Source organism: Gavialis gangeticus, unplaced genomic scaffold, assembly GCF_001723915.1.
Source record: "Gavialis gangeticus isolate Ggan-Ray unplaced genomic scaffold, GavGan_comp1, whole genome shotgun sequence".
In the NCBI taxonomy this organism is placed as follows: domain Eukaryota; kingdom Metazoa; phylum Chordata; order Crocodylia; family Gavialidae; genus Gavialis; species Gavialis gangeticus.
This window is the reverse complement of record NW_017729029.1, coordinates 81,497,056-81,518,541: the sequence shown is the minus strand read 5'-3', so window position 1 is coordinate 81,518,541 and position 21,486 is coordinate 81,497,056. Positions and strand designations below refer to the sequence as shown.

General features: G+C 41.5%; 1 protein-coding gene across 3 annotated transcripts in view; it reads right to left on the bottom strand.

The window, feature by feature from the left end:
• WDR17 (WD repeat domain 17) overlaps positions 1-21,486 on the bottom strand; it is a 147,849-nt gene that overhangs the window by 57,844 nt on the left and 68,519 nt on the right. For all 3 annotated transcript variants that reach the window (XM_019521804.1, XM_019521802.1, XM_019521803.1), the window contains exons 4-9: positions 20,924-21,154; positions 13,568-13,819; positions 12,696-12,818; positions 10,745-10,932; positions 5,791-5,959; positions 995-1,086 (exon numbers count right to left, since the gene is read on the bottom strand). In XM_019521804.1, coding sequence (XP_019377349.1) covers positions 995-1,086; positions 5,791-5,959; positions 10,745-10,932; positions 12,696-12,818; positions 13,568-13,819; positions 20,924-21,154 — 1,055 coding nt within the window. The remainder of the gene's footprint in view (positions 1-994; positions 1,087-5,790; positions 5,960-10,744; positions 10,933-12,695; positions 12,819-13,567; positions 13,820-20,923; positions 21,155-21,486) is intronic.

Genomic DNA, 21,486 nt, shown 5'->3' with positions numbered 1-21,486 from the left:
ACACACACCCATTTGGGTGTGTATAAGATTGAGTCCTTTGTGTTTATATAAACTTGCAACTTCCATTAGGGCTATCATAAATCTACCTTGGACAAAGCCAAGAAAGTTAGTGGGCTGAGAAAAGCATTTAGAAAAACTGGTGGAATGTGCATCTGGCTGATAACTCACTGTAATTTCCAGATTTGTAATGCAGGCATTACTATCTGGTGAACTGGATCCTGGTTGCCTGAGTAGAGGCTATGACCAGCATGCTTCTTTTTCCATCAATGTCTGCTGAGATCCCACCCTTTTGTTTCTGATGTAGTTTGTTACAATTAACCATGTTTTTGTCACCTCAAGATTAGACTACTGTAGTGTGTCCTACCCAAGTCTACTCAGTGCCAAACTGACATCACTTGGAAATTGAAGTTAATGCGCAATGCTGTATCTAGTTTATTAAACTTGACTTTATGACAGGAACACAAAACACCAGTGTTTCAGGACTTTCACTGGCTTCTGTGAAGTTTCTTGGTAATGCAAATGCAGAGTATAAAATGGGTATATGTACATATTCTGAATGTCTGAATTAACACAGCACTACCAATACTGTATTGCTGATATAGATTCCAACATCAGGACTGAAAATTGAGCCTGCACCTTGTGTTTGAGAGTAGACAGCTGCAACACCATCTTAAATTTTGATATTCAAATTCTGAGGTTATGCCATGTGCATGCACACATCTGAAATGGAAGAATCTGTTATACTTCTGAAACCTCTCTAAATCAATTAATGACATTTCAGAGCCCATCTGGTACTTCATTATCCTCCTGCCAAAGCAGTTTGAGAAATGAAGAATACCTGCTCTAGAGATAAGAACAAGGGTACAATATGCTTACTGTAAATTTAGTTTATATACCTCCTTAATAAATGCAAATACGGAACCGGATTTATCTATACTATCACTAGAGGGAGCCAATAACTTATATTTAAAAGACCAAACCAAAACTTTCTTACCTCGCTGAACCGGGTTATCATTTTCCCTTTTGGAACATCCCAAATAAAACCACCATTTCTGGATGTTGCGCCAGCTATGCAATTCAAATCCCCTTTAAGAACAGACATTTATGAGATATCATACTGCAATGTCACAGAGGCATTTTAAAATGTCATATTAAATTCTTGTATTAAAATGTAAAAGACTACATAGCCATGTGACAACAAAGGCAAATTAAGAGTGAATCTTCACAGCCTAAACCCAGCATTTGGCACCATTGAACCCAGTGAAAAGCAACAGTTCTAGGAAAAGCCTCATGCTCTGTTCTCCCTTCTGATTCTGGGAACACTGTGCGAGGTAGACACTTACTATTTGCATACATGTTCACAAATCCCTTCCCAAGTCCCTACTACTGAATGCAACTAAAGGACTAGATGTTGCACAGGATAACTGTTCACTGTACTTTTAGCTTTCTATAAATGGTCACAACATCTGATAATTAGAGATTAAAATACAATGGGGTAGTAACTTTTTTAAAGCTGGGTCCCTGAAGCGTGCCCATCACTGATCCTCCCCCACCCTACCCTGGAAGTCTCTGAAAACCCTGGGGCGGGAGGATCACTGCAGGGGGGTTCCTTCTGTCCCAAGGGTGCACGAGGTGCCTTCGCAGCTGGGAGCCCCTTAACTGGAGTATATGGGGCTCCCAGCCACAGGAGCTTTCTTCTTGCCAGTGCAGGGGGAGCTTGAGATTGCCAGCAATAAGGCATGATGGGATCTAACGTGTAATCCCATAATCATGCCTCCTGCCATGCATACATGGCATGACTGGAGGCACAATTGTGCAAAACACGCATTAGAACTCATCATGCCTTTACCTGGACGTGTAGAGGCGGCCTATGAGGTGAAGTGCAGAGATGCCGTCAGGGGTGGGAGATTTAAGCATATGTTGTCAAGAATAGGCAAAGCTTAAGTGGTAGGGGATAAAGCTTAAGAATAAAGAATAGGCAAAGCTTAGGTGCTAGGGGATTTGGTAGACAATCTTCCAATTAATTTTAGTGAACTCTCTTGCCTGATACTCAATATCGAAATTACAAAAGATCAAAAACATATGATCTCCCCCCTGCCCCATGAGCTCAATTTGAATGATACTCCAACATAATGAATCCTAACTTTAAAAGAACCCAGAAAGAATCCATAATGGGAAGCTCCCATATGTATATGGTCAGAATTTTCATGCAGCAAGGTGATTAGCAAGAGGAGTAAGCAACATGAATAAATATTAACAAAGGGATAACAGGAAGAGAGAGTGTGTTAATTCATTTCCCTTATGTAATGTTGATAAAGACAGCTAAATACTAAACGCTCCTTAATAGAAGCCTTGAAGGACAAGTTTAAAAGTGATTGTGCCAGTTTCCAACAGATGAAAAAGATTAATTTAAATTATAGAAAGCTGGAAAGAAGACAGTATTAAAAGAGGGGTGGTAGGAACTGCTAGCCACAGGAAGAAATAAAAATAATAGATGTTTTTGGCAGATTCTAGTCAAAGATACAAAACAGTTTAGCTTAATTCCCAATGTGCAACTTCCTGGAGAAACGCGTTTCACTTTTTTAAATAAAATTTAACAACTCTCATGTACCTGGTGAGGGAAGCGAGACAGTTTGCTGAAGGAAATTTTGTAAGTTAAATTTGTCTCAAACTCATAGTCCCAAAACACAGTAGTCCCAATCTTTTAAAACGGTGATAAGAGATCCTGCAACATACCATCTCATTAATCTTATGTGTATTCCAGCCAAAATATCTGGGAGACTCATCTATATACATGGAAAATTCTGGGAGAAGAGCAGGCCAGTTTCAGAGAAAGCTATTCTTGCATGCACCACTGCTTAGTGTTGTATTATTTGGCATCAGAATATATGAAATGTACACAACCGTGTATATTTAGCCTTCATAGATCTCCAGAGAGCTTTTGACTCCATAGACCAGGGATGGGAAAACCATGGCCCACGGGCCAGGGCCAATTGATTGCATCTGGCCTGTGACATTCTACATGAGGCCGCACTCCCACCCACCAATGGTACCACCCTGACCCCCGTCCCAGCCAGCACGTTCAACTTCCTGGCAGGGTTGCTCTGGCTGCTGCTGCAGCTGCCTGGGTACAGCTCATCTCCCCCTACCTCCAGCTGCTTCTCCTCCTCCTCCTCCTGCCCCTGCTGCACCACTTCAAGCAGCAGGTAGTGTGGGGAAGCAGTAGTGGCTGTGGGGACATGTACCAGGTGCCACATACCCAGCCAGATAGGGGGGAAGATGCAGCTGGGCAGTTCTTGCACCAGCACATAGGGCTCTGGCTCCAGCTCCAGATGCCAGCTGCCTTCCATCCACTCCACCTGCCTGACAGGATGAGCAGTCATTTGTAGGTGGCCAAGAGGGTGGAAGTTGGCTGGAGTGGTGCAGCAGGGGCAGCAGAAGAAAGGAAGAGGGAGGAGCTGTTGGAGGCGGCGGGAGCCAAGCAGTACTCAGGCAGCAACGGGAGCAGCCCTGCTGGGAAGCTGTACACACTGGCTAAAGCCAGGGCTGGGGCAGGGCTGTTGGGAGGTGCAGGGTAGGCTGCCCCAGGAGGGAGTGAGTAGGTCTCAGTCCCATGTGAAGCACCATGTGGACAGCTGCAGGCTGGATGGGGAGAAAGACAGAAATCACATTTGCACCACACCACCCGGGTGAGCTCTGCTGCATACGGCCTCTGCCCACCTTTCTCCTCCCACCCACCTGTGGCTGCTTCCCAGGACCTAGCGTGTGGGTAGCCCTGGCACATACCTACCTCCCACGCCACTCTACACCCCCTGCCATACACACAATAAGACTTTATCTGGAGCTATTATGCAATTATTTATATATACACTACTAAAAAAAACATATTACAGTAGATGCTTCATTTTTTAGCAGAGAATATTTATCTATAATTTCTTAAAATGGCATCTTTTGAAAGTTTGTGTGTGTGAGGCCCTCGATAGCTCACCAAAACTCATTAAGTGGCCAGCTGGCTGAAATAATTGCCCAGCCATCCTATACGCTGGTTAAAATACTGCAAGAAATTGGTAGTAACATCAATTAACAAAGCTCTTTTACAATTAATCATTGTTTGCTATTCAAATACAGCATCTAGGGTGAGTTATGGGATTAGTGGTGCCCTGTCCAGGAGTTTTCCAATGAAGACAGGAGAATAGCAAGGATGTTTGCTTGTTCTCTACTTTTTAATCTATTCCTGAATAGTCTAAAACATGTGCCAACAGGAAATCAGTTCCATGCACCCACAACACTGAATGCTTCTATCCCTGTCTTGTTTTATAAAAATGACGCACCATTAATGTTATAAGCCTAGGTATGTCTCCAAAGGTTATTACATGCTTTTCAAAAGTATTGTCTCTCAAACGGCTTGGAAATCAACACTGTTAAACCCAAGGTATTAGTTTTTGGGAACAAAAGGAACAAATACTGTTTTCACAGAAAAAGAAATTAGAGGTGGTGTCCTCATTTAAATACCACAGGATTTAATAAAAGTCTAAGCTGGAATAAACACATTGAAAATGTAAGTATTAAGCGTGGTAGTGCTGCCAGTCCCACCGTTTTAAAGGTCTACAGCGTTAAGGCAGTGTTCATTCTATTGTATGGAGTGGCCCTATGGAGCACTGACCCTATGGGTCATTCCAAAATATAAAAAAAATTCTAACTACTTTTTAATACAGCTTTTATCTCTTCTAAACTTTACAATGGGATGGCTTATGCCAGGGGTACTTGAGAAAGCCCTAGGGGGTATGCACAGGTATGCGGGTATGGATGCCGCCATGCACCATCCTGCCATGCACCATCCCACACAGGAACAGCCCACCCAGCTGGACACAGGGAGGGCCGGGGAATGCTCCGCTTTTGGCTGTGTGCCACCCCCCACCCCCCGTTCCACATCCAACCGCCAGGGATATACTGATCCAAAAAGGTTGAAAAACCCTAGTTTACCCTATCTGAAATGGGCTGCTTAATTTGAGTACTTTAGCTTAATTAAGAACTCTAAATTACTGGATAGATATTAGAGCTTATATCTCTATCAAATACGTATGTATATATCTTATTTAGTCTATAAAAGTGCACATCTACCCTACCTTTTGATTGACTACTGACTAAAACAGCTAACTACCTCTCCTTAGTACCTCTAGTGGACAAAACTTCTGCTGATTTCAGTGGCTGTTTTACCTATATAAGAAGTACTGAAATGACCCTTTAGTAAAATCTTTAAACTGCCAAGTTGTAATAGCTGTCTGCTCTTGGGAAGTGTGACATGGGCTAGGCAAATAAGACCCTTCACCCCAGGTCCTGAAGCAAGAGGAAAGCTTTTTTGTGGTCAGATCAGGATCTTTTGCAGGTGCCATAAACTGGACAGGATTTGTTCCTCACAGATGGTCGGCAGCACCACAAGAAAAGATGAAGGAATTACATAAGAATTTGAATTCATCAGTTCAACACCCTTTTGTGCAAGAAAATGACTTCTAATCATAGAAATCAAACCAAGGTAAGGCTGTAAAGGACCTCAAGAGGTCATCTAGTCCCCCCGCTCTGCTCTGAGGATCTCTAGGATCCAGATACATGTTTGTCTTAAAAACACAAAGAAGCTTTCACACCTTCCTTAAGTAATTTGTGTTTAACTATCCTTGTAGTAATTTTTTTTAATATCTGCCTTAAAACTTGCTTTTCCTTTGCTGCTAATTACCCCCACTATTTCAATAACATATAAATAAATATTCAAAATTAAAAATTACACACACTTACCTGGAGCCCAAGAAAGGGAATAAATGACTCCTTCATTACCAGGAGAGGTGTAAACTGCTGTTAAAGTGTTGATATCCCATACTTTTATTGTCCCATCAAAGGACGCTGTGGCTAGAAGGTCAGGATTATCAGGTTTGAATTTGCAGTCAAAGATTGTCTCAACATGTCCCTGGATAGGGAAATCATGAATACTGTCATATTAATAACAAAGTATTTTTCTTACATGTACTGTTGATTTAATGCCATATTTAAGTCTTTACTATAGTTTTCACAATATCTTTATGTGCAAGTTCTCAATGAAGGAGTTTACAAGCAATTACTTGTGGATTTTTACTTACCTATATTGCTCAGACTATGCATTAAGATTACAAAATGCCAATAGGTTAAATTAGAGAATGATATAGCCTGTTAAACTGTTAAAACACTTATTTCAAGATTTACTTTCAAAAAGCTTAACCAATTTTCCCCATTTAATTTAGCTTGTAGAATTTATGGCCAAATCAAAGTAATTTCAGAGGTTTAAGAAACTGAAAAAAAAATGGTAAAAAATAGAATGGTAAAAGCCAACACACCTTCACTTGAATACAATACTTTAAAATACAGTGTGTTATGACTTCCTAAACCAATTATGACAGAGCCATACAATAAAGCTAATCAGTTAATAATAAGAGATATTTAATAATGGTCTCTGGATCTTTCCTCTCATTCTTTCCAACCTTTTTATAATGGCTGCGTAGTTTATACCAGGGGGGCTCAACCCCCAGCCTGCAGGCCACATCTGGCCTGCAGAGCTATGCCAACTGGCCCTCAGGGATCCCCATGGGTCCAGAAACTGGTGGTGGGCAAGTGGTAACATCAATTGCTGCTCCCCTTCTGCCAAATTTCTGGTCCCATAGGGAAACTCTGGGCCAGACAGCATGCTGGAGGGGACCAGGGCCTGATCTGGGTACATAGGGGCTGGCTGGAAGCAGTGTGGAGCTTGATCCTGGTGCACAGGGTCTGATCCAGCCTCTGGACTGGCCACAGATTCCATTCCACAGCCCCAAAAGGTTAAGCACCACTGGTTTATACCATGAGTCAATTCTCACATAAGCATAACCTCTACCATACAACAGGTAAATTAACTCAGTCATTGTTTGTTCAGTTGCATAAATGTAACTTAGGAAAAACTGGTTTTGGAGAGCAGCTATTATTATGACCAAGGTGCTATTATTTATCCTTTCCAAAACACAAAGTTATTTCTATTTCAAAATTAAATTCTTATGTCTTTTCCCCCATCCCCCAAATGTATGTGCTACTTGCCCTGTTGTGAAATAACACCCCATTATGGAAAGCAATCAGGTAAAACTGAAACATGAAAGCTGGAAGGTGTAGCTCTCAATGGCTGACCACCTTATGCTCCCATAAAAGTGGACTAAAAATGAAAAAAGTAAGAAGCAAAGACAGTTCCAAAGCATTATTTTATCTCTACATGTTCCCAAGTCCCATATCTTTTCTAGAAACAAGGAAACAGAAAAAGCAACAGGCAGTCTGCAAAAGCAACAAACAAGAGTTCCAATCTTTTATTTACTGGCTTCCAGTTCATATTTCTGCTTCCTTTTGTCTAACCATAGATGCAACAGTCATACACATAATAAGCTTCCGTACATATAATCAAACATTTGTTTAAACTATACTTCAGAGCCTTGTTCCTAAATGAAACATTAAAAAGATTAAAAATATGTTGTAGTTGGTGAAGTTCTACCAGAATCCAGAGGTTTCCAGATGTGGTAAAGCTAAAGTATGCACAGTTAATCTCTTGGAGGTGTAGCTAGCTATTTCTGTGCCCTGAGAAGAGAGGGCTGGGGTTTATGCTGAGCCCAGGAGAACAGGAGTGAGGGGAAAGCAGCACAAGCTCACTCAGGGATTGGAGACTTCTGCCCCAGAGAGCAGGACTGCAGTCATCCCATCAGCTTCACTCCCCCTCTCCCATGGGTGGTGCCACTGCTGCAACAGCTATCAGATAACCCTCTCACAGCTGCTACTGGCTTGTATGTGGAACATGACTGCAAAAGCCTTAATTGTTAAGATGGCAGCTGTGAGATGGTTAATGCAGGAGCTGTGGTCACATAGCAGTGGAGGGGAACTGAAGCAACAGTCACCACTCTGGCCATTCCCGGGTTCTATTCTGGGGTCCCTCCCACAGTCAGCCCCAGGGGCTCATGCCCTGGTTGCCCACCCTCAGTTACACTACTGATCAGCTTCCACTAGAATTTACCAGAATGTGTAATACTCCACTTGTGGTGTTGCATAATTCGGGCTTAATGCAAGGTAATAAAAACACAAGTGTCATGTACACTACAGTTTCCATGACTGCTACAATGCTAGCAGCTGCATAAACTAAGAATGACATTTCTAAAATTTCTCAGTAGAGATGCTCCATCACCACACTGCATGCAACTGCTCTGAAGATTCGTATCCTTGTCTGTGATTATTTAAACATACATCATGCAAGGTGAGGGACAGAGACATGCAGTCATCATGTGGGTTGTAACCTGGCTCCCCTGCAGGAGCTGCCTGACCTTTTTTGCTGCCCTCCTGGTCCCAGAGACAAAACAGGACAGTTGCAACACATGGGGCAACACCAGCTATGGCAGTGCTGAGGGCACCAGTGGTTATTTTTGTGCCTTTGCACCCACATACACACATAAACAGGTGGCACCTAGGCTGATGATCTGGTTGTCGCCCTTCAGTTATGCTACTGTCTGGTTCTCTCTAGGGGCTATGAAAGACCATAACTTTATGATCACTCTACACATGATACAGTACCTATTTTAATTTTGCATTTTATTTACAATGCATTCATTGGCTCTCATTTTGCTAGTCTTCCTCAGACAAGACTCACTGAAGTTTGGCTTACGTTTGGATTGCTGGATAAGATCTGAAGTCTGAGAACACATGATGGTAGTGTTTTTTCTTCACTCTGATTCTCTCTCTTTTTTAACTTTAATCCTACATCAAAATGTATTATTTACTTATTTATCAACAGGACAAAAAATGGATTACTGGCTATTTTGGGATGTGGCAGTCATGCTGGCTTCTCTCTCATTTCAATCAGAAATTTACAACCTAAAACTAAGAAGCCTCCCCGATAAAACAATTGCTGAAGTGTTTCAACCATAAGAAAAACTGCATTATAGAGGAACAAAAGCTGTCAGAAAATGCTGAGTGACACCACAGGGAAGAATTAAGCTTAGCATTTTACAGCTGTTTAAGGTCTCTAGAACAGCAGTGAGCAAAATACAGCCTGCGGGCCAGATCCAGCCCATCAGGTGGTTTAATCTGGCCCACAGGCACCCATCAATTAACTGTACCCCATCAGCCCGCATGCTTTTCTCCCACCTTCCTGCACAGGAGGGCCCTGGCCCCAACCCCAGCCCCAGCCAGTATGCACAACTTCCAGGTGGGGCTGTTGCTGCCACTGCTGCAGCCACTGGGAAACCTGCTTGGCTTCCTTGGCCTCCAGCAGCTCCTCCTGTGTCCCTGCTGCAGTGCTTGCTCTGGGCACCAGACAGGGAAGCTGTAACTGGGTGGGAACATGGACCATGGGGCTGGGGCTGGGGCTAGTGGGAGTGTGGAGCCCAGGGCCTGTGCTGAGCAGGGCAGCAGAAGCGCAGAGCTCAGGTGGGCAGGGCATGTGTGAGAGTATAGGTGGGATATGTGGGGTGTGAGGAAGGATGGGGGGTGTGGGCCCCCCCCACATGCTTCAGCCCATGGCGCACAGCCCCTGCTGCTGCCAGTGGCAGCAGCAAGAGGCAGTGGGCCCTTGGGGTGCTCATGGCCCAAGCAGGCACAGCTGCTTGGTGGCGCGCAGCTCCAGCCATATCTGGGAGCTGCACATGGCAGGAAGGAGCAGAACCAGGCTGGCTTGCCTTTATTGCATGGGGCTCACGTGCAGCTCCTGGCACTTGCACACCACCAAGGGAAGCCCCACACAGTGGAACCACTGCCTTCCCCGCTCCCTGTCACCTCAATGCAGCTCATGAGACTCCACTGGGAAACAGCGCTACTTCTGGCATAATCGCATGAACTACATATGGTGGCAGGGAGCAGGGAAAGCAGCTGGGTCCATCACATGGGGCGTTTCCCCAGTGGAATACAAGTCCCCAGAACTGCACTTGTGCCCCACGCCGCTGCTGGTAAGGGCTGTGCACTATGAGGGGGACGTATGGGAGTTTCCCCCCATCCCTCCACATACCCCAAAAACACCCCACACTCCCTAACCTCCCACATATACAACTCACCTAAACCACCCCACAGACAGCCACACCTCTCATAAATACCACCCCCACACATCCCATCATACATGCACTCTCACCCTCCCAACCACATCCCACACACAATATACAAGAGTAAGACCATTTTTAGCTGTTCTGCAATCACTTCTATATAGACTATGCAAATACACATAAATCAGGACAATTTTTTTAAATGAAATGAAAATACATTATAATAGATGTTTGACTTCTAGTATATATGATTTCATTTTTTTCTGTTCCAAGATGGCAACCCTTCCCAAAAGTAGTATTTCCAGGGGCAAGGCGAGGGACTTCTGATGGCAAAGGTCAGGGGTTAGGGGGCAGGACTTCTGTTCCCAAGATGGTGACCATGGGATGGGGCACCTGTCAAGGGGAGAGGTTACTGTTGCAGCCCTCAACAGCTCACCAAAACTCATTAAGCTGCCGTCCAACTGCAATAATTGCCCATCCCTGCTCTAGAACCTCAATCCTTCTCTTAATAGAAGCTATTTTAGCTGGGCACTGCAGTGTAAGTTACATGCTTGAACATCTATTATTGTTGTTAAAAGATATTATATTCATTAATAATTATTGTATCAAATAATTGTATAAAATTATTGTATAAAATATTGTATAAAATTATTGTATAAAATATTACAGAGACTAATGAAACATACCAAATCTCTAAGGAAATCCCATTTCTTGGCTCCCATGTCATAAAGCCCTACTCCACCATCCATGAAACAGCAAACAGCATGGCCAGGAGGAAGAGAAAATGCTTGATTTTGGGTTAGGGTTGGGGGTGGAACAGCCTCACTGGTAGATGATGTATGATGATTTTTAGTAGGAGAATGTGATGAAAATGCTTTATAAAAGAAAGGAGATAAACATTACCATTGTTTGTATTTTCATATTTGCATAAGAAATGGCAGTCACATAATTTGAGATCACAGCTTTAAATAAAATTAAACCTGCCTGGAGTGGTTTTCATTTCACCACTAGTTACTGGCCAGTAAAAAAGCTTTCATGAATCATAGAAAATTAGGGTTGGAAGAGACCTCAGGAGGTCATCTAGTCCAACCCCCTGCTCAAAGCAGGATGATCCCCAACTAGATCATCCCAGCCAAGGCTTTGTCTAGCTGGGTCCTAATACCTCCAAGGATGGAGAGATCACAACCTCTCTATGTAGCCTGTTCCAGTGCTTTACTACCCTCCTAGTGAGAAAGCTTTTCCTAATATCTAACCTAAACTTCTCTTGCTGCAACTTGAGCCCATTGCTTCTTGCTCTGTCATCTGCCACCACTAAGAACAGTCTAGCTCCATCCTCTTTGGAACTACCCTTCAGGTAGCTGAAGGCTGCTATTAAAAATTCCCCCTCATTCTCTTCTCCAGACTAAATAAGCCCAGTTCCCTCAGCCTCTCCTCAGAAGCCATATGCCCCAGCCACCTAACCATTTTCATTCCCCTTCACTGAACTCTCTCCGATTTGTACACATCCTTTCTGTACTGAGGGGCATGAAACTGGGTGCAGTACTCCAGATGTGGTCTCACCAGTGCAGAAGAGAGGAGAAGAATCCCTTCACTAGATCTACTGGCAATTCTCCTACTAATGCAGCCCAATATGCTGTTAGCCTTCTTCACAAGGGTCTACTGTTGGCTCATCTTCAGCTTACTGTCCACTGTAACTCCCAGGGCCTTTTCTGCACAGCCACTGCTTAGCTAGTCAGTCTCTAGCTTGGACCAGTACACGGAATTATTCCTTCCTATGTGCAGGACTTTTCACTTGTCCTTATCGAACCTCAGATTTATTTTGGTCCAACCTTCCAATTTGTCTAGGTCTCTCTGAATCCCAGCCCTACTATCCAGTATACCTACTACTCCCCTCAGCTTCGTATCATCTGTAAGCTTGCTGAGGGTGCACTCCTTCCTGTCCTTGTGGTCGCTAATGAGAAGAAAGGCAACTCTGTGCATATAGGATTTTGTGGTTCTCATAAAACATACTATAACCCAATGATGATTGGTTGAGTCCTCGTTTCTGCTTCCTGCTCTCAATTTTTTTAAAGCATTTTGCTTTAAATAATCATAGGATAAAATACAGGAACAACAGTAGAAGCAAGGAGCAGACCCCAGGGCTTTCTCCCACTCTCTTCCAGATAAGTACCTTTTCTGCAGAACTGCAGTCAGGCTCCATCTTGCATGTTCTTCACCTCAATTACGTGCATTCCTTTCCACTAAAGGGTTCCATTTTCAATATGAAGAATGGAAAGTGCTCTTAGTCTAGTATAGCCCACAGCTGGAGTACTCTTGGCAAACTGGGAGATGTTGGTCTCCAAATTTGAAGGGAAGTGCCTTAGCCACTAGGTAATTTGACAAAAGGCAGATGAGCCTTCCTCTCCATCCTCCTCTTCCCCCCTCAATATTTATTAAATTGGATGTACTGGCGAAAGAGGTCTGCCCACTGTGAGAAATTCATCTCACCAGGCAGAATGAAATTACACACCTGAGGCAAGATGTCTACTTTTTGGGCTAGCAGCAGTAAAGCCTTAAAGCTGGAACAGGTGCTGAGCCCATATTCTTTTAAATCTGTACTCATGGCTATGAAACAGTGACAACAAAACATATACTTACACTTTTTTTTTGGAGGAGAACTGAGCACATGTAACCCATGGAACCCTGTTTTCTTCAGCTTAAAATTGTCTATAGGTGTTGTACGCGATACATTCCAAATACGTAACACACCGACCTGAGAATCTGAGATGTAAAAAAATAATTTTTCTATTTATTTATTTCTGGATTTACCAACCTCTTGTCTAAATACAATATAAATATTCTAAGAAACAAAAATGAAAAAATATAGCATTGAATCAAATCCATAATGTTAAAATAATATTACAAATATGTTTAGTCAACTTCACAAAACTGTTACTTTATTAATCAGTGGTTCTAGCATTGGCTGATTTATGGCCTGTGGGTCAATCTATGAAGAGTGTCACATACTCTCTCACCCTCATACTCTCACTATCACTCCAACAATCCTTCAAGCTAGACTCTGACTTCCCTTGGGCTGTGTGGTTCTGAAAGGACAAAAAAAAAAAGGAGAAAACCCCTAAAAACAGCAGAAGGAAAAACGGAAGCAGCCGGACATGGCATAGAAATTGTAAGCTTCTTATCCTCAGCCAACTATAGTCTATGTTGATAAACCCATGCAAACTACTTGTCATTAAGAAAATGTTACTGAAACTGAAATCTAAATAGGAGAATTTTTGGTCAATTGTACTCATGAAAAGGAACAATACAAAATAAATTAAACCTGCCTGGAGTGGTTTTCCAGTCCTTTTCTTGGTTTATGTATTTTTTCCTAGAGTACGTTAAAATAATTTCTGTTCCTATGGATATCCAAGTCAAAGATACAGAAAAGATCAAACTTGAAGAATCAATTTTGGAGACTGAACGAGATATTTATAATCATTCAAGAACTGCATATCTTGAAGAACGCTTACCTCCAGTTATAAACATTCCAGGTGCACTAGGAACCCAGGCTAAGCACTGAACTGAGGCTGCTGCACTGGGAAAATTAAATGTAGTGATACAGGAGAGAGATTCAGAATCTACAAGTCGAATGCCATTGTGTAAATTAGCAACAAGAAGGTAGTCAGTCGACAGAGGGTCCCATTCCAAGGCTGTAACTGGGTCTTCTTCATCTGTCCCTTCAAGAGACTCTGGTCTTAGGACATGTTTCTGACTCTTAGAACCTTTAAACCACAAGAAAAACAGATTGCTTAGGTTATTAACGATCACATCAACTTCATACATGTTTCATTTCTTCCTGTTTAGGTGGGCAGAGAGCTGTTTTCCTGACACTCTGTAGCTTGTTCCACAGACAGCACTACTTGAGCCAGCAAAATTTCTCTACTGTACTCATCAAAAAGTGTTTCTGAATCCAACAGATATTTCACATAAATACACACACACACTATAATCTCAACTACATATTTTTATTATATATAGTCAACTATTTATTTGACTAATGACAGTTACAAATAAAGATTTGCAGGACATATATATACACACACATACATACACACACACATACATATAAAAACACACATGTATATAGAATGGACGTATACAGGTATAGAAAAAGTAGTATCTATATCTATCTTGCAAACCTTTATTTGTAGTGGTCATTAGTCAAATAAATAGTCCTAGTAACTTCTCTGAATAAAGATTCATAGATTTCCTGGAACTAGGATAAAAATTCTTTCTAAGTAAAAATAATCTACACAAATAAATCAAGTACAGATGAACAAAAGAGTGCTATAGACTAGTAAAATGAAGAGATGGACAGTAAGCAAAAGTAATTAAAACAGTATTTTTTTTTCCCAAATGTTAGATGGACAACTAGTTTTATTACTGACTGCATTATTTCCAAACCAGGATTGGGTAGAGATTGAATAGAATCATAGAAAGTTCGGGTTGGAAGGGACCTCAGGAGGCCATCTAGTCAAACGCCCTGCCCAAAGCAGGACTATCCCTAACTAGATCATCCCGGCCAAAATTCCGTCTAGCTGGGCTCTGAAATCTCCCCAAGGATGGATCTTCCATCACCTCTCTGGGTAACCTGTTCCAGTATTTTACTACCATTCTAGTGAGAAAATGCTTCCTAATATCTAACCTAAAGTTCCCTTGCTGCAACTTGAGACCGTTGCTCTTTGTTCAGTCATCTGCCACCACTGAGAACAGTCTAGCTCCATTCTCTTTCAAACCCCACTTCACGTAGTTGAAGGCTGCTATTAAATCCCTTCTCAGTCTCCTCTTCTCTAGACTAACTGCATGCATACACATATACATACAGAATGTAAAGTCAGAAGAGACTTAGATCATGTAGTCTGACCTCCTGTATTCCACAGGCCATTAAATTTCACTCATTGATCCCTGGAGTGAACCAAATGAGCTCTGTTATGATGTTTATGACACACTTTTGTTTTTTTATGCTGAGCTGGCACTGAATTTTTATATTAGAAAAACAGTGCCAGGACAAAGGTAGTAACACCATCTGTTGTTTTTGAAGTGGCCGTTTACTATAAAAAAAATTCTACTTTTCTAGACACGCTAAATTCATTCTCTCTAATGTTATTCAGTCTTTACTTACCTTTCAAGTTTGATAAGAAGGAATGCCATTAATTTGTCACATTTTGACACATTAGGTAAAGAGCTATCTGTTATCTCTTCCATGTAATTTGTTTAATGATTGATACAGAACAAAAATAAACTACTTCCATTGACATTAAAATACTTAACTCAAATGTCTGTTCGCTACAAAACATTTTTTTTTATTAATATGAAAATACTTCACACCAGAATTTAGTACATGAATTTGGTTAGTAGTGTACACTGTTTCTGGGGGTACAAAAACACTAACCCTTATTGCAGTTGTTTGGGAAAACAGATATTTGAGACTGGATAACAGCAAGGAGTTGTATAAATTAATGTAAACATCCATTAGTTTATCCACTCCTCGGTCAAATTTCCTGCTTCAGCTAATCTTTAAGCAAGTTAGGAAGCCAACTCTTCCCTTCATACCTGTATTTAAGGGAGATCTTTTTCAGATGGCATAGAAAGATACATAATATTAATTTAGTAAACCAAAGATCTGATTTGGTATAGAAAAATCCTACTTTACTAAGTACTTAACAGCAAGTATTCCCTGATGGGTTCTGAAAATTTCCTTTATTGAATATGAAATACCCTGTGTAAAACAACTGAACTGATATAAATTAAAATACCTTACAGAACACCACCTTTCAGACTGTAGGCACCCTCTAGAAATTCGTAGAACTGCTTTACACCTAGTATAACCAACTAATTTTGTCCGGCAGACAACCTGTCTATTTACTTGGGGAATTTCCTTTTCAAATCTACATAGCTATATAAAAGAACCAGCAAGATTTCATAAACTTTCAACTCCCTCATTCATCTTCCACATATTCTAATTGTGGCTTAAAATTCTTGTGACTTCTTTTTGGATTATTTTATTATGAAATGATCTCTCCTATGTGCACTCCTTTAAATCTATACATTACACGAGCTACTTCAGGTTGTGGATACATTACAGACACTATGGTGCTACAAAAAAGGGCACCAGCATTACATGTAACATCGGTCCAGTTACATGTAGCACAAGGGGTCTCCTGCTGGAGGGATGAAGAACAGCTGGGTACTTGACAGCCTCAATTAGCTGCTGAGATCCTTCTGCAATTATCACAGCAGTGGGGACTGATGTTGCTGGCTCTGTAGCAGGAGTGGCAAGAGCTGGTGCCCCCGTAGAAGCAGAAGCAGCAGCAGCAGCCACCGCTGGTGCCCCCATGGCTGTGGCAGCAGCAACAGCTGCTGAACCCACAGCAGTAGCAGTTCCAGCTTCAGTGATGGCAACAGGAGCAGCAGCAACAGATGGTATGCCCATGGTGGCACCAGAAAGGGATGTCTCTGTGGACAGCTGATGCTGCCCTGGCCAGGAACAACCTTCCCCTACATCTGCTGCCCCCCCCAGTGATAAGCTAATTTGCTCAAAGCGCGCACTACACGTGTGGCACAACCAACAGGGTGAAACCACACCCTTCTGGTTCCACCCCTGCTTGGTTTCATACATCATGTTAGCACTGCAATCTTGACAAGAAACTCATGTGTTAGATTTCTGGTTTATAGTGCTCTACTCTCCAAATACTTGGAGAAGGGCTGGGGAGAATATTATTACAGTAAATGTGTTAATCCATGCAGGATTATTCATGCTCTGTTAATGGGCTGAGAATTTAAATAATATATTTAAAGTCTGCTTCCTGAGGAGCTCTTTAGCCAGACTTCTAATGCCCCTGCCAGATGTGCAGGTAAAGGCATGATGGGATCCGATTTGCAATTTACATAATTTCCCTTCCTGCCATTATACACATGCAACAGATACCAGCATGCCTTACCGCTAGTGTAGGAGGAGGCCAGGATCGTGGCAAGTAGCAAGCTCTTATGGTTGGGCGTAGTACTTTTAGTCATGGGAACATATGATGTGCCCTCGTAGCTGGAAGCCCTATTAACTGTAGGCTCCTAGCCTTGGGGTCACATGGTACTCCCAGCCATGGGGGCGCACCTGGCCGCATGTTCAATTAATGGCACGATAGGAACCAGTCACAAATATTTACACATTTCTATGGAACAACTTTGTGGTTTACTCCTTGTTTTATGATGCCATTAATTGTTTTAATATGCAGCCATGTTACAATTTAAGATGTGATTCACTGGTTCATCAGGTCTTAAATGTAGTTTGTGGCAGGCGCCTAAAGGAAAGCAGTCTTTAAAGAGACAAAACAATTAAACAAACAAAACAAAATCCTGCTGTCCGGTCCCAGAAACTGAGAAGGGAGCCCCTTTGCTCAGCACAGCACAGCATCCTGGCTCCTCCATGCAGCAAGCATTCGACCCATAGCCTGCTTCATTTTTCCTTGCAAACTGTTCCTCACAGGTTGTCTCCTCCCAGCTTTCCTCTGGGTTTTTAAGCTCTCAGTGGGATGCTCCAAACACCTCGTAGCTGAATGCCTTTAATAGGGTTGGCTGCCATTTCTAAAGGGGCCAGAATACCCTACAGGGGCACAATAAGTATATCATTAAAAAGTGATCTCACTACAAACCATTCTGACATATTCTTATCTTTACCACACACCTTGGTAAATTTAGATTTAACCAAGTGAATTCCCTTATTGGGTTGGTTTTTAGTTGATGACTATTTACTGTTAAAAATCCATCTCATTTTATTACTGCTATTTGCAAACAAAGTTTTAATGATACTCAAGGGAAACTGATGCTACTAAAATGAATCCTAAAAAAAGAAAAACAACAGCAATGCCTACACTTACGAATATTTTGGCTTGAAAACATCAGGTGGAGCATGGAATGGCAATTTATCTTAGCATCAAAGTTCAGCCCTTATGCAGGAGAACTCAGCAGAACTGCATCTGTTTGAACCAGACCTGAATTTAGCCTTTCACCTGTCACTGGGCTAAGCCATCAAAAATGATACAGAAGTGAATCATTCCTGTTCCTCACTGTAGACCTGATACTGCAAAGTGCTGAACACCCTCCCATGCCTGTTCAACAGAAAGGAGTAGAGGGTGCCTGGCATCCAACAGGATCAAACCTTGTGTAATTGAAGGCTGAGTCAGTACTGGCTAATTAGTAGAATATTATTGTGTCTTTTAAATGCTACTACTTAGCGTTTTCTCAACTGAGCATACTTTGTTTTGCATTAATTAACTTGGGGCAACTGCTATTAAGGTAAGGGAATATTTTACATAAAGATGACAAAAAGATTTAAGTGCATTAAACCTTGTTTTGCATGGGGGTAGTCATCTAAAGCAGTGTTTCCAAACCTTTTTTATACTGCAGATTGGCACAGGAGTGGAACAGGGTATACAAAACTGGCTGCCTTCCTCCTGGGGCTGCCCCGCTGCCTAGCTTTTACCCTGCACATGACTGCTGGCAGTGGTAGCAACTCACTTGGACAGACAGATAGGTGTTTGAGTGAGTTCCTGCCACAACCTGGCAACCAACCCTTCACGGCCCAGTACCAGGCCACAGCCCAGTGGCTGGGAACCTCTGATCTAAAGCCAACACTCTTTTAGTTTGTTCTTATAGGCATTTAAGTAAATTGGTACAATAGTTGAATTTGTTCTCACTGCATTTTAACAATCTAGATTTGATTCAGATCCCTGTTGCCTTCCTTCACTAAAGACTCAACTTTAATTTAACAGCTGAGGCTCCTACTTGAGGCTTGGTGGCAGAGACTTCTTGGAACTGCAGTGAATCAGAATGTCTCCTAGATGTCTTGACCTCTAACAAATGGCTGTGTATTCCCCACAAGACTGAGAGGCTTGTGGGTGGCCATCACAAACTTTTTCAGGCTGGACCTTGCCACCAGGGTCTCTGCACTTCAGTTTCCATAAATCAGACTTGTGCAACTGTTGAAACTTTCAAGGTTTTGAATTTGTTTTCTTTGGAATAAAACAAAGCTTTTGAATGTTTTCACAAAGATGGAATCGTGTCAATGATTTTGGATCAAAACTTGAGTGTGTCTATCCATCCTGGTCATTAGGATACTGGTACAAGGTGTGAGAGATCCAGATTCAAGTATCTGCTTCAGAGCAGAATATTTTCATCCCAGTTCACTCTGAATCATATAGAGTAGGGACTAACCCTCCATGTCTCAGTCCAGTGCACTAGCTGCCACCAAGACAAAGTGTGAGAGCCTAAAGTGTTTCCACTTCAATTTTCAAGATTTTTTCTTAACCAAATTTGCTCATATCATTTCAAACACAATTTAATGAAATGTTTTGCTTCATTTGAATCTGAATTTTTCAGTGGAAAAAAATGGGTTTGACCAAAAACTGTTGCCTAGTTCTACTCACAGAGACACTGCACAGTCAGGTAGTGAGGCTGGATTTTGTTTTTCCTTTTATTATTCCCACTAAACATGTGCATGCTGCAATAACAATCTCACTTATAAAGGAAAACAATTTTAAATAGAAAGCTGTAGAGTGAACTTCTGCATTACGGTATTTTATCACACACAATAAACCTCCAGGTAAGCTATGCACCTTGTTGTTGAAAGGTAGGATGAAGAAAAGAAATAGATCTTTCCTTGTACTAAGTAACTGAGTAGTAGCTGCTAGGCAGCAAAGCCTGTTTACATTTCTGCTCCCTGTGGACCCTGTTCAGAGTTAGTTTTGCTTTTGCCCAGAAGAAGCTTAAGTGGCAGAAACTGCTAGTACCATATTTCCTTGTTTATAATGTGTGGTCCAATTTCCAGCAGCTGAATTCTGGAAAAAGTTGAGTGTTGTATAGGAGAAAAATACAGCAATATAAAGTCAGTTCTATGCCTCCAGACTTCCCCAGTAAGTAATAACACAGATTTCAACTAGTAACTTATCTTATGGTATGTGCAGTGTTGAGAGCCAGAATTTTACTTGCCTTTGCAAGTTCCTGAATAGTACAGAAAATTCTAGATTTCTATGTCTACTGCTCCCATTTTCATTTTCAAATCATTTTGGTTAAACCCATGACAGATATTAATTACATGAACACTTAATAAAATATATATTTGTTGTCCTGATGCTTCTGTAGCTTTTCAGCATTATGGAAGCAATATCTAAACAAATTATTTAAATTAGTTTTAAAAAAATTCTGTTGATAAAGTACACTACTGTCCAAAATTCATATGACTTAGAGGAGATCCACCCTGTCCCAGTATTGAAGGTCTGCTGTCAGATGGAGATACACACGGATACACACAATATAAATGACATACTCTGAGATACGGAATGATCACTGTGAAGGGACACCTTTCTTTATTGAATAATGATGGCAAAGGATATTTCTATGTATCCAGTCAAGACATATGTAGTGATACAGTAATGTGCTATTTATATTAGAGGTGCACCAATACATCGGTCCAATATTGGATCAGTACCAATATAAAGAAAATTGTCTATATCAGATATCGGCCCAATGGGGCTGATAATTTGGCTAATAAATGCCTGTGCTGCACGCACCTGCAGTACAGCATGAAGTAGAGCTGGCAGTGTGGAGAACTACCTCCAGCTGATAAGTTGGAAGGGAAGTGGGGGAGGAAAGAGGCATGGGGGGGCAGATCAACACCCCTGCAGTGAGGGAGGGGGCAGGGGCAGGTGCTGCTTGGGGGGAGAGCAGAAATACTACAATACTATGAACAAATTCTACATAGATATTTTTAAAAATCTGCATCAGCAACAAAACATGTAATAACAACATGATTATTTCATCATGCAACTTATTACCTGGTTGAAATACAGAAAGACTTCCGTCAGTATGTCCAAATACTGCTTTACCTTTCTTCTTTGGGTGCCACCTAAATAGACAGATGTCTGAAAGAAAGCTATGTGCTTCTTTATGTACAGTTACCCCACTGTCTGGTCCTGAGATAGTCCAAATATACAATGGGCCTCTATGGGAGACAAATGCAACTGCATCACCTGCATTCCAGCACCAGCTAAGTGAAGCAGGAACTCCTGAAATTTTTTTAAAAAGCATCCTGTGAGAATTAGTACCAGAAATTCAATATACTGACAATAATGTTTTTCATCCAGTACTAACATTCATATTACAAAGCTGTTGATCTTTATGAGTATTTGAGCACTCAGTTAAAAGATACCAGACTCAAATTCAGAGGGTGAAAATAATTTAAGAAATACTACATGGGAATATTATGTTATATCTTAAATTTTCATTAGTGCCAAAGAGAATTATTCATATGAAAGTGGAAACAGAATGTTCACATTTATTCAGTTTGTTACCTTATAATAAAATATTTATGAGCCTACTATACAATAAAAACCAAACC